This window comes from Gracilinanus agilis, chromosome 1 (assembly GCF_016433145.1).
Source record: "Gracilinanus agilis isolate LMUSP501 chromosome 1, AgileGrace, whole genome shotgun sequence".
Lineage (NCBI taxonomy): Eukaryota > Metazoa > Chordata > Mammalia > Didelphimorphia > Didelphidae > Gracilinanus > Gracilinanus agilis.
The window spans coordinates 600369962-600384587 of NC_058130.1; the positions used below are offsets into that span (position 1 = coordinate 600369962).

The 14626-nt window shown below is 37.2% G+C and overlaps 1 protein-coding gene across 2 annotated transcripts in view; it reads right to left on the reverse strand.

Annotated features, from left to right (window-relative positions):
• GMPR (guanosine monophosphate reductase) overlaps positions 1 to 14626 on the reverse strand; it is a 93857-nt gene that overhangs the window by 61572 nt on the left and 17659 nt on the right. For both annotated transcript variants that reach the window (XM_044667609.1, XM_044667601.1), the window contains one exon: positions 9146 to 9319. In XM_044667609.1, coding sequence (XP_044523544.1) covers positions 9146 to 9319 — 174 coding nt within the window. The remainder of the gene's footprint in view (positions 1 to 9145; positions 9320 to 14626) is intronic.

Sequence of the window (14626 nt, forward strand, 5' to 3'; positions counted from 1 at the left end):
TTTGTTGTCTTAGTCTTTCCATCTGCATTTAAATGGTGAACATATAGTGATATATATACATATAATGTAAAATATGACATTATTATTATAGTCAACATTTTTATACCACTTATTATGTGCTAGGCACTAAGCTAAATTTTTATCTCATTTAATATTCACAACAACCCTAGAAGGTAGGTGATATTATTATCCCTGTTTTACAAATAGGGAAACTAAGGCAAACAAGGTCAAGTAATTTGTTACAGATCACACAGCTATTAAGTGTCTCAGGCCAGATTTGAACTAAAATCTTCCTGACTCCAGATCTAGTATTCTACCCCAAATCTTCTTTAAAATATTTTTTTTAACTAGCCACTAACTGAAAACAAAAGCTCATTGATTGGAGAATGACAAGATTGTGATATATGAAACTAATGGAATATTATTGCGCCATAAGAAATGATGATTCTTAGAATTCAGAAAAACAGGGAAGATTGACATAAGCTGATGCAAAATATACTAACTAGTACCAGGAAAAGAATATTCACAATTACTATTATGGTGGAAGTGAAAAAACAAACAAAAAAAGAAACTGGGAATTGTTCAATGATAGTGATACAGCTTAGGTCCCAAAGAAAGAATGAGAGAGTGCAATCCCTGAATTGAGGATCAAAACTATGGAACGTTTTAGTTGCTGTATTTGTTGGCTTTGTTGAACTATTTACTTCTTTCTTCCTTTCTTTCTTCCTTCCTTCCTTCCTTCCTTCCTTTCTTTCTTTCTTTCTTTTTTTCTTTCTTTCTTTCTTTTTTGGAAAGTCAAGAGAAAAGGGTCTTTAATAATAAGAAAAATATTTTCACTCCCACAAGCTTCTGCTCTCCCTCTCAGCTCTGGATCCCCAAAATGACTTCTTTCTTTTTTTTTGTTCTTTTTTTAAATAAATTGAAAATGAGGGTATGCCCTTCAATTGGAGAATGGCTGAACAAACTGTGGTTTCTGTTGGTGATGGAATACTATTGTATTCAAAGGAATAATGAATTGGAGGAATTCCATGTGAACTGGAATGACCTCCAGGAATTGATGCAGAGTGAAAGAAACAGAACCAGGAGAACCTTATACACAGAGACTGATACACTGTGGTACAATGGAATGTAATGGACTTCTCTACTAGCAGCAATGCAATGATCCAGGACAATTCTGAGGGACTTATGAGAAAGAATGTTATCCACATTCAGAGGAAGAACTGTGGGAGTAGAAACAAAGAAGAAAAATAACTGTGTGGTCACATGGGTTGATGGGGATATGACTGGGGATATAGACTCTAAATGATCACCCTAGTGCAAACATCAATAATATGGAAATAGGTCTTGATCAATGACACATTGGATGTATCCTTGTGGAATGTGGAATTGTGCATTGGCTATGGGAGTGGGATGGGGAGAGGGGAGGGAAAGAATGTGAATCCTGTAACCATGGGAAAATGTTCTTAATTAATTAATTGATTGATTCGAAATTTCAAGAAAGTAAATAAATGCAATATAAAAACAAATTATATCAATTAAAAATAAAAAATAATCAATAGGAAAGAAGTACTGGGAGTATCTGAGAAGGAACTTTCAGAAAACATGAAAAATCTATATAAATACTAATATAAAATATAAAATCAGATAACTAAGTGGAGGGGCTTTTCAAACACTCAAGATTGGGATATGCCAATATAAAAAAATTAATACATTATAAATGAATTCATATATTTGGTATAATATTGATCAAATTACAAAGGGGACACTTTATGGAACTAGATAAAAATAATAGCAAAATTCATTTAGATAAACCTCTAAAATATCTAAGGCAACAGTAAAAAGCATAGGACAGCATTACCAGACTTCAAGTTAGATAATAAAGCAAATCTACTTGATTTTGGTCAAAAAAAATAGAAAAGAAGATCAGTAGAACAGAAGAGGTAAGTATGAAGTAGAAGCAAGCAAAAATAGTAACCCAATATCTAATAAGCTCAAGAAAATAAGTTATTGGAGGAAAGATTCCTCATGTGATAAAAAAAATGCCAAGAAACTTGGAAGGAGTTTAGCAGAAATTAGCTTTAGAAAAGCACAGAAACTGCTGAGAAAATACAATTGATTTCATTCCTTAATCAATTCTATCATTGTCTTTAATTCCTATTTGTAATCTATGACAGATACTACTAAATTACTATTAGGCATTTTGTATAATTACTTAAGTCCCTCTCTTTGTCTCTGAGTTAAGTTTGTAGGTTTAGAAATCTGACCTTCTCTGAGCAAAGTTGTCTCATAAATTACCTAAGTTCAAAGAAATACACTATCTCTAAATATCTTATGCCAATACACAATTAAGGGAGACCTATTATTTTACTAATGAGTCTTACATACCCATGTACAATTATGGGAGGTCTGTTATCTCACTAAGAAGCCTTGAAAGATACAGGTGAGCACCAGGAAGTCTGTCATCTCTGTTCCACTAACAAGCCCAGCAGGATGCAGATGGACTCCATAAATCAATTAGCATTTTTTAATGACAAGAAGGGTTGTTACTAGGCACACATTCTCAATTTCCAGATAATCATGTCATTTTCTTTAGGTTCATAGCCAAACATAATTTATTTTTTGCCGATGAAGTCTTATTCTTTGTTCTTTGCTTCCCAGAAAAACTAAAGGCTAGCTCACCTCACCTCATGTTCTTAAGTTTCCTAAGGAATCTAAGATCCAATTACTGGTAAATTCATGATTTACTAATAAGTTGATCATGCTTGGAGCTGCCTCAGTTTACCTTAATTGTTACCACAACACTGCATGTAGATATATTACCTCATAACAAAAGATCATCTCACTGAAAAAAAAAATAGAGAATGGTTAGAGAAAGAAGTCTTTATTTTTGGTTGTTATGGATATCTCGTTTCTATATTAACTTTATTTCAAAATATTTCCATTCTCCTCCTAGCCTACGAAGACAAAAAGCATTTATCAAATTACTCTAATTTGTCAAATTATTCTGGCACCATGTCAGAGAACCAAACACTCTAGCAAAGAAGAAAAAAAGAGAAAGAAGAAGCTCAGCAAAACCAACACATCAACAGAATTTGATAGTGTGTGTAATCTTCCATATTTCTGATCCCTCATCTTTGCAAGGAATATAAAATTGTATTTTCTCATCTTTTTTTTTCAGGTCAAACTTGGTCATTAAAATTAAAGTGTTTTCTTTCATTTTGTTGTTTATAATTTCAGTTCAATAAGAATTGTGTAAATTGTTTTCCTGGTTTTATTTACTATACTCTGCATCAAATTTATATTGTCTTTCCATTCTTCTTTGATTTCTTCATTTTTAAAATCATTTTTTATTTTCCCCTGTTACATGCAAAGTAATTTTTAATATTTGTTTGTTTGTTTTTTAATTTGGAGTTCCAAATACTTTCTCTCTTTCTGCTTCCTCCTCCCTCTCCCTGAGAAAATAAGCAACCTAATATTCTATCTTTGAATTCTTTGGAGTATATGCCTACCAATGAGATCTTTGGTTCAGAAGATACAAACACTTTAGTCAATTTTTAGCATACCAAAAGATCCACACTATTAGAGGAAGAATTCACTATTCAACAAAAACAGATGGGAAAACTGGAAAGCAATTTGGCAGAAACTAGGTGTGGAACAACATCTCACACCATATACCAAGATAAGGTCAAAATGGGTACATGATTTAGACATAAAGAGAGATATCACAAATAAATTAGGGGAATATGGAAAAAAATGACGTGTAAGATCTATGAATAAGGGAATCATTCCTGAGCTACAAAAAATAAAAAGGACCATAGAAATTAAAATGTTTAATTTTAATTGAATAAAATTCAAATGTTTTTATTTTAGATTTGATTGAATAAAATTCAAATGTTTTTGTACAAACAAAACCAATGAAACAAAAATGAAAAACAAAGCTGGAAACTTGAGGTAGAGGAGGGGATTTTATAACAAATTTCTCTGATAAGGCTATTTCTCAAATATATAAGGAACTGAGTCAAATTTAGAAAAATAATTGTCTAATTAATAAATGGTCAAAGGAAATGAATAGGCAGTTTTCAGAAGAAGAAATTAAAGCTTTCAAAAGACATATGTGGGGCAGCTAGGCAGTTCAATGGATTGAGAGCCAACCCTAGATATGGAAGGTCCTAGATTCGAAGCTGGCCTCAGACACTTCTTAGCTGTGTGACCTTGGGCAAGTCACTTAACCCCCATTGCCTAGCCCTTATTGTTCTTCAGCCCTAGAAGTGACAATATTGATTCTAAGATGAAAAATTAAGGTTAAAAATATAGTCATATGAAATGAGGTACTACCTCACACCTATCAAATTGACTAAGAAGACAGAAAAGGAAAATGATAAATACTGGAGGAGATAAAGAAAAACACACCATTGGAACTGTGATCCAATCCAACTATCCTGGAGAATAGTCTGGAAATATGCCTAAAGAGCTATAAAACTATATGTACCCTTTGACCTAACAATATCAGCAGTAGTTCTATAACCCAAAGATAGTAAAAGGAAAAGGACTCATATTTACAAAATATCTATAGCAGCTCTTTGTGTGGTAGGAAAAAAAGGAAACTTAAAGGATACCCATCAATTGGGGAATTACAGAACAAGTTATGGTCTATGATTTTCATAGAATACTATAATGCTATAAGAATTAATAAAGGGGATGATTTCAGAAAAACCTGGAGAGACTTATATGAGCCAATGCAAAGTGATGTGAGCAAAACTAAAGCGTTGTATACAGCAACACCAATAATGTATGATCAATTGTGAAAGACTTATATCAATATAAGGATCCACAATTCCAAAGAACTGGAATTATCAAAGATGACAAAGTCAGATACAATGTTGGATGGGCTATGGAAAGACCAGCATGAATGCTCTTTAGATGAGGCTACAAATTGGTCCAAACATTTGGGCTATCAATTTAAAATTATGTAAGAAAATTGTCTAAATTTGTTATACTCTTTTATCCAGGCATCTCAACTACCATGTATTTATACCTCAAGGAAGTCAAAGACAGAAACTAAGTTACAACGTATTTTAAAATATTAATTGGGGGCAGCTGGATGACTCAGTGGATTGAGAGCCAGGCCTAGAGACAGGAGGTCCTAGGTTCAAATCTGACCTCGGACACTTCCTAGATGTGTGATCCTAGGCAAGTCACTTAACCCCCATTGCCTAGCCCTGTAACAAATAAAATTAATATAGAAGGACATATATATATATATATATGTATACATATATATATATATATAAGATATTAGGATTTAAAAAAAGAAAAAAGAAAAAAAATATTGCTTAGGGGCAGCTGGGTAGCTTGGTGGATTGAGAATCAGGCCTAGAGATGAGAGGTCCTAGGTTCAAATCCGGCCTCAGACACTTCCCAGCTGTGTGACCCTGGGCAAGTCACTTGACCCCCATTGCCCACCCTTACCACTCTTCCACCAAGGAGCCAATACACAGAAGTTAAGGGTTTAAAAAAATATAAAAAACAAAAGTTAATTGTATCATATGTTGCACTGGAAACAAAGTGGAAACTTATCAAATAAGGCCGATTAATTAAATGCTGAATAAAGTGTGCCATATAAATGTAATGGAATATTGTCATGCATTAAGAAATGGCTCATATAAAGAATCAGAAAAGCCTATAAAGATTTGTATGAACCAATTCAAAGTGAAACATGCAGAACCTAATGAATAACACACATGACTCCCACAATATAAATGAAAAATTCCTTAAGAAAATTCAATTCTAAATAATTAGTGATCTCAGAAAACAATTAATAAAAATACTTTCCATGACTGCTAGAGCAAAATGTGTTATATATATATAAATGTGTTATATATATAAAACACATGCATAATATTATATATATGTTTATGTATATAAATTTTATTTTTATTAGACATGGTCAATATTTGAGGTGTTTCTGCTTAACTGTTTTCCTTTGTTATACAAGAGGATTCAATTTGGAGAAGGTGGGAAAGGGGTTATTCCCAGGAAGGATAGTGATATAAAAACCAAAGGCATTAGTACAACTTACCATGATGTAGTAGCTGGAAGTATGGAAGGGAGGTATGGAAACCTCGGTTTAAATTTCACCTTAGATATTGTGTTATCTGTGTGACCTTGGACAAATTACTTTACTTGCCTTTGCCTCAGCTTCCATATCTGTAAATTTATTATCAAGACAAGGGTTCTTCACCAGAGGTCCATGGATTCCTATGAATCCATGCACAGATTTTAGAGTCTGGGAACTTGGATGAAGAAAAATATCTTTTTTTCACTAACTTCCAAATAAAAATTAATATTTCCTTCAATTATTAATGTAGGCTACAAACAGTATTCTGAGAAAGTGTCCATAGATTTGTTCATATTGCCAAAGAAGTCTAGGATGCTAAAAAGTTTGAGAATACCTGATTCTAATAGAATCTATCTCACAGGGTTGGTGTAGGCAGAAACTGAGGTTTTATAAAGTTTTATAAGATGTATTTATAAAGTTACACCTGTATCTCTCTGCTCCACAACTGGCTTTTTTTACCTGAGAAGAGCAAAAAACATGGATAAATCAAGTTTAAAGATAAGCCAAAAATGGAATGTGGTATGTGCTGGTCAGAACAAGTCTGGTTGCTATGGCTCTTGTTTTTGCTTAAATGATATCCTGAGTTACAAAGGAGGAATGGAACAGGTGGGAGGAGCAGGACACAAATAAGGGGAAATGATCACAGTCAACACAAGGCATTGATAAAATTATCTTAAAAAATGAAAGAGTGGAGGAAGAGACATACATGAAAAAAGAGCCTGCTTTTGGACAATGGTTTTTTCTAACCAAATTTCTTCCTAATTCTTCTCTTTTTCCCTTTTCCTCAGAAAATCATGGAAATGGATTCCAGGTCATCTTGTTTTTCTAGTTAAAACCCCCAAATCACTTCCTCCCTCCTAGGAGATGCCAACAAAGTCATTCGACAGTCTTCAAAATGGGCTGAGCAATTATTGACCACAAGAATGGAATGAAATGAAGGAGAAATGTGTTCCCTTGGAAAAGTAGTCAGAGGTAACTAGCTGGGGCAAAGGATAAAGGGCTGGGCCTGGAGTCAGGAAGATCCGGGTTCAAATCCTGCTCAGACACTAGCTGAGTGACTTTAAGAAAAGTAACTTGATTTCTGTCAGTTTCCTCATTTTAAGATGTCAGTGAATAATGGCATCTATCTACCACACATGTTGGGAGGATAAAATGAGATAATAATTGCAGAGTGCTTAATGCAGTGTCTAGCACATTGTAGTACTATATAATGCTAATTATTATTGTTGTTGCTTTATTATTATTATTATTATTAATGCTGATTGGGGTATTTTGTCCACACCCCACACTCCCAAATTGCCAGAATCATATAGAACTTCCATTTGAATGCTCCAATGATACAGAACCTCAATAACTGCCTGCTCCAACTATATAGAATTTTAACATCTAATTGAGTCCCCCATCATGTGCCAAGATTCCTTTCAGCAAAGATTAATAACGTGCTATAAGCAAAAAAAGTTTAAAGACAAAGATAGGCCAACTGTAAATCTTGTCAATGATCTCAAATTATTTTAAAGTGTTATTTATGTTATATTACTTTAGTATAGGATAAGATAGACTGTAACAAAGGCAGCTCTAACCTGGAGTCAGAAAGACCTGAGTTCAAATCCGACCTCAGACACGTACAGTTTCCTCATCTGAAAATGAGGTACTAAATATAATAAATATACTAAATAATAATATATCATATATAATGATATAAAAAATAAAAATGGGTACTAAAAATAGTACCTATCTCAACAGGGTGGTTGTGAAGATTAAATGAGATAATATTTGTAAATTATTTTGCAAACCTTTGAAAGCCACATAAATGCTCGCCACCATCATCTGAGCACGTGATCTAGGTCCTCCCACCTGATAATGTTAGGCAGCAGATGGAGCTTTGTACCTGGAGTCAAGAATACCTGGGTTTGGGGCAGCTAAGTAGCACAATGAACAGAGTGCTAGGTCTAGATTAAGGAGGACACAGATTCAAATCTGGCCTCAGATACTTCCTAGCCATGTGAGTCTGGGCAAGTCATTTAGCCCCCATTGCCCAGCCCTTGCCTCTCTCTGTTTTAGAATTGATATTAAGACAGAAGATGAGGATTGAGGGGGAAAAAAAAGAATAATTGGGTTCAAATCCCAACTTAGACATTTCCTTGTTATGTGAACCCGGACAAATCACTTCCCCTTTTTTTTTATCAGGCTCCTCACCTATAAAATGAAGGTTTGGACTCAGTGGCCTCTAAGGTTGTTTTCTAGTTCTAAATCTCTGAGTTTATGATTCCATGACCCAGAAAGTATTCAGATATGATGAGACGGTGACTAATGGGGATGTTTACTCCCCCAAAACCAGCCCAGCTGAGTTCATCGAGGTTCCTCATTAGAGGATTAGCTGATAAAGGATAAATCTGAACAAAATCATCAATTGTCTGCTAAGGTGTAAGAAATGTGTGCTATGTATCAGGAAAGAAGTACTCATCCTGATGAAATTATAGATCCTTTGAAGTGTTACATTAGCAAAATGGATCTTAGTAAATATCTTTGGAGAGAAAAGGATGGATGTTGGGGGATGGCATGACTTGATTGAAAGAACTGACAATATTTAACAAAGATAAGAGGGGATGCTGTTCTTCAAAGTTGGTGAATGGGAGCGGCTGGATGGCTTGGAAGATAGGGAGCCAGGCCTGGAGATGGGACATCCTGGATTCAGATACTACCTAGCTGTGTGATCCTGGATCACTTGTCCCCCATTACTGCCTTCTGTTTTAGAGCCAATACATAGTATTGATTCTAAGATGGAAGGTGAGGGATTTTTAAAAAAAGAACTGATGATCAGAACTATTCTAATAGACTTCATTTTGGCAAGGAATGGAGAATTATGAGGTTTTCCATGGCAGTTTCTCATGTTTTTCCTAATCACTCTCTTTTTTACAAGGGGCATTGAAGGACTCATGAGTGTAGCTCACTCTTTCCCTTGTTCCCTCCCAGCTTCCCTTACTCTGTTCTTTCTCCACCAAAAACAGTGTGTTCTGCCATACCTACCATAATGGTGTGCTCTGGGAATTTGGCTCGGACGAGTTTCACGAATTCCACAAAGTGCTCCGAATACCCATTGGCCACATCCAGACAGATATACTTAATCTGTGGCACAGCCTCCAGGATACTGCTCATCCTGTCCAGATCATTCTGCCCACTTCCTGAGCTCACAGCTACATGCTGGACAAATGAACAAAAAAACGGCATGAATGGCAGTGCTCGGAAAAACACAGACTCAACTGCAACCCACTCACCAATGATGTACTGAGGCACATTCCAGATCAGTCATGAGGGACAAGTTTTGAGGTAACAGACCTCAGTGGAAATGAAGCTGACCAGGTCATTAAACTGACCTCAAAGTCAGGAAGCCTGAGCTCACTTTCCATCTCTACCATTAACTTGCCAAATATTGTTAGACCAAGATCTTGATCAGAAAATTCTTCCAGAAATCAACAAGATCTCGGTCATTTGGGAAGCCTTTCTTTCCCCAATTCTGCTCTCATTTTCATAATCAGTCCATGTATTGGCTAGATTGATCAGTCAATCAGCTAATAAGAACTTACTGCACACTTGGTAGGACATCTAGGTGATATAGAAGGTAGAACACTATCCCTAGAGTCAGGACGATTCATCTTCCTGAGTTAAAATCCAGCCTTAGGCACTTATTAGCCCTGTGACCCTGACTAAGTCACTTCACCCTATTTGCCTCAATTTCCTCATCTGTAAAATATGTTAGAGAAGAAAATGGCAAGTGCTCCAGTATCTTTGTCAAGAAAACCCCAAACAGGGATCAGAAAGAGTTGGACATAACTGAAATGACTGAACAACCACAACTGTGTACCAGGTACACAGCACATAGTAAATGTGCTAAATTCTGGGGATTCAAAGACAAAACCAAAGCAGTTCTTGTCCTCATGTAGCTGATTTCTAATGGGGAAAATATCATTCAAAAAATATTAACAGAGATCCCAGATAGAGAGTTCAAGAAGTCCTTAAAGGTCATCTTGTCTAATTCTTTATTTTACAGGCAAAGAAACTGAGGCCCAAGGAGCTGAGATGACTTGACCATTAAGGTCTTAGAAATGGGATTTGTTTCTAGGTTCTCTGGCTCCAGATTCTTTCTCATGTGCCATCACAATATGTCATATCCATAAGTGGAGGCAGTTATGTGCTATGAAGAATGCTTAAGTCCTGAAGTCAGAAGACCTGGGTTTACATCCCAACTCTGATGAATTGTTCAGTCATTTCAGTTGTGTCCCACTCTTCATGAGCCCATTTCGTGTTTTCTTAGCAAAGATGGTGGAGTTATTTGTCATTTGCAGCTAATTTTATAAATGAGGAAACTTAGGCAAATAGGGCAAAGTGACTTGCCCGTGGTCACACAGGTAGCAAGATTTTGAGGTCACATTTGAACTCAGGTCTTCCTTATTCCTGATCTGGTGTTCTATCCACTGCTTCACTTCACAGTTGTCTTCAGTTGCCCTTACTGTGCCCACCTAGGTGCCCTCAGTGAGGTAAGTCACTAATCATCTTTGAGTCTCAGTTTCTTCATCTCTAAAGTGGGAACAATAATACTTTCATCACCTGTCTCCTGAGCTATGTGAAGATGAAGCGTCAAGAAAAAGTGCTCTAGAAACACGAGCTGATAAAGTGGGCAACATTAAAGCTGCACGGATCTCAGTGAAACATCAGCCTGCTTTCAGAGTCTCCACACTCATCTGTACTCTACCTAGGAAGCTAGATGAGACAGTAGAGAGAATGCCAGGCTGAGTCACAAAGACCTAGATTCAAATTCTGTCTTTAAGTGCTCTGATTTCTTCCAAGGAAAGCTCCTCGCTTGAAATCGGTGATTTTGTGATCCCACCTCATTCCAGGCACTGAATTAGGTGCTAAAGACACCTACACATACACACAAACACACTCAAACATGTACATGCACACACACACACATGAACACACACATATAATACACAAAAACATACACGTGTACTCATTGCCACACATATTCACATAGGCATATACACAATACACACGCATACATACACACGGCACAAATAGGAAATGTGGGCACATACATGATGCACACATGTGTGAGATATAGGGACACAGTGTGTGTATGGCACACATGTGTGTTGCATTGTGTACGCCTGGTATACACACTATATACTCACATTAAACATTATGCATATATGTGCATGTGTGACACACTCACATGTTCATAATACACATGCATAGGTATATACATGCACACAAATAAATATACAGCACATATACATGTGTGTTTTATATGCATGTGTGCACACATGTGTACACACAAAACACACGTGCACACATATACATGCACTCACACACACAACCAGGCTTTGCCCTTAAGGAGTTTACAATCAACTCAAAGAAGTTTATTTCTAGAATCTCTCTCCTTCCTTTTCTGACAGGTAAATGGCCTCACCTTTCACACCTGGACTTCTACAGGTGCCTTCTCATTGGCCTCCTTTCTTCAAGTTTCTTCCCACTCCAAATCACCCACCACTAAGCTACCAGAAATTATCTCCCTAGATCACAGGTTTTAGTATGTCACTTTCACACTCAACAAGCTTCAACACCTCCCTTTTACCTCCAGGATCAAATAAAAATCCTGTTTAGTTTTTTTAAGGGCTTTCACTTGTTGTTATAGGGCACCTATGTAGCACAGTGGGTAGAGTGCCAGACTTGGAGTTGGGAAGACCCGTGTACAAATCCTGCCTAGCTATGTGATCCTGGAAGAGTCATATAACCCCATTTGCCTCAGTTTCCTCACCTGAAAAATGAGCTGGAGAAAGAAATGGCAAACCTCTCTAGTATCTTTGCCAAGAAAATCCCAGATGAGGTCATAAAGAGTCGGACATAATTGAAAATGAATAAAAAACAAAAATACTTTACTCCCTTCTACTATATTCTATGACCCAGATATAACCATGATAGCAAACCTATGGCATGCATGCCAGAGATGATACACAGAGACTCCTCTGTGGGCACGCATGCCAAGGACCCAGTGCCCCTATCCCTGCAGCACAGTTTGACAGAATTCCTAACTAGAAAGCCAGAGGGAGGCACAGCTGGACTGCTCCCCTCCCCCCTTTCCACATGCACCTGACCACATCACCCACCCCTCTGCCTAGCAGTCCAGTGGGAGTGCTTCCTCCATCCTCTGGCAGGGGGGTAAGGGAGGGGAGTGCAGGGCATACCCAGCACTTGGTTGGGGGAGAGCCACAGAATGTGGTCCGGGGGAGGGGGGGAGATGAGCACAGCACTTGGTCTGGGGGGGTGGGGTAGGGACCCGAGCCTGGCACTCCATCTCTAAAAGGTTCACCATCACTGATATATAAGGACATTGGCCTTCTTGATTCCCCAACACAATACTCTATTCTTTTGACTATAGCTTTACACTGGCTCTCCCCCATTCTTGGAATTGTCTCCTTCCTCAACTCTGCTCAATCCTACCTTCTCCAGGAGGTCCTTTCCCCATCCCTCTTCCCTCAGGCAGCTAGTTCCTACCTTCTGAGATTACCTTCTACTTCTACTTATTTATCTTGAATTTACATAGTTGTTCATATTTGTCTCCTCCATTAAAATATAATGCCTTTGAGGTCAAGAAATCCTTGTATGGTCAGGGCCAAGCATAGTGACTAAATACCGAATGCTTACTGGTCTAGTTCCCCTCTCCTTAACTCTAAGACCCTCGGTGACTTGAGCCACTGCTTTCTATCCTCCTCTCCTCTACATACTGTGGAGATAAGTTCTACTTGGGGCTGCTAGGTGGCTCATTAGATAGAGATTCAGATCTAGAGACAGAAGGTCCTGGGTTCAAATCTTGTCTCAGATATTTCCCAGCTATGTAATCCTGGGCAAGTTGCTTGACCCTCCTTGCCTAGTCCTTACTACTCTTCTGCCCTGGAACCAATACTCATTCTAATACAGAAAGGGTTTTAAGAAAAAAAAACAAACACCTTAATGTAGTTTTAAGTAGGAGATTCTCTTTCTAGAATTTTAGCTTTATATCCTTTAAAGACATTTCTGTGGAGGGGAAAGGCCTTCCATCCCACTGAAATCACACTATTTTCCCTCTGGCCTTGTTATCATAGTGTTGATGTGACTCTATTTCCAACCCAATCTATATTCCTTCTTTTCTTAGAAGTCATAATCATAATTTATTTTTATGTAGCATTTTACTGTTTGAAAACTTTATATGCCTTATCTGAACTGACCACAATCCTCTAATGTAAGTGACACAATATTAATCCTTCTGTTTTATAGATAAAGAGACGAGGAAGGGTCATAGGGATTAAATAAACTAACCAGAAAGATTAACTCTGGCAGGATACGGGCCTCAAATCTTCAGTTTGCATCCGGCTGCCTCCCACTTAAAATTCTGCCATCTATTCATTTGTCTGTCTAGTGGAAACATGTTATAGTCTTCCAAATTGAATCAAAGGTATATGCCTGGTATCTTGCAAATCTAATCAAAGGGGCTTTTAAACTGAAAAGAAAGGGAAGTGAAGGGAAGGAGAGAAATCCATCTATGTACATCTACCTGGCTATTAACAATAGAAGATAGGAAGAAAAACAGCAGTAGATGCATCTCTCAAATTCTCCAAGAGAGGAAATCTAAAAAAAGATATGGCAGTCAAGCCCACAGCTTCAGATATATACAAAGTATGAGGGATAAGCAAGGAGGATAAGAGATGTCAATAATAATAACAATAACAACGTCTAGCATTTATACAGTGTCTACTGTGTGCCATACACTGGGCTAAGTACTTTATAGCCATTATTTCATTTAGTCATATCAACAACCTAGGGAAGTTAGTGTAATTGCTATCCATTTTACAGTTGAGGAAACTGAGGCACACAGAGGTTTAAGGAACTTGCCAAGGGTTACACAACTAGTATTTGAGGCTAGATTTGAACTCTGGTCTAACTGACTCCAGAGTCATTGCTCTAAACACTGTGTCAATGCGCTATCCCTAAATCCTAAAGAAAGGGAACAGATTTGATCTCAAATGGATCACTGAAATTTTATAGGGTGGGACCTATTACTGGAAGAGTATACATTAGTATTCAAGTGAAACAGAAGAGTTAAAACGTAACGGGGTTGAGGGATGAGATTGAGGGGGAGACTAGGAGTTAGGATTTACAGAGTAGCACTGGAGATTGAGAAGATAAGGCTCATAGGGGGCCTGCAGGAATCCAAGGAGGGGAAAGCGAAGCAGAGAACACTTGGGGGAATATTGGTGGAAGCAGAAACAGAGTTACATGGGCATCAAAGAATAGTGTAGAGCTCTTGAACACAAGAACCTGCTTTATGCTCTCCTGGCCAGGCTACATGGGGTGTGTTTTGCTCAGTGCTGAGAGTTGCATTTTACAGAAAACATTAATATATTGAAGAATATTTAGGAAAGAGTGACCAGAATGGTCAAAGTCCCAGAAATCAAATCATATAAATGTTTT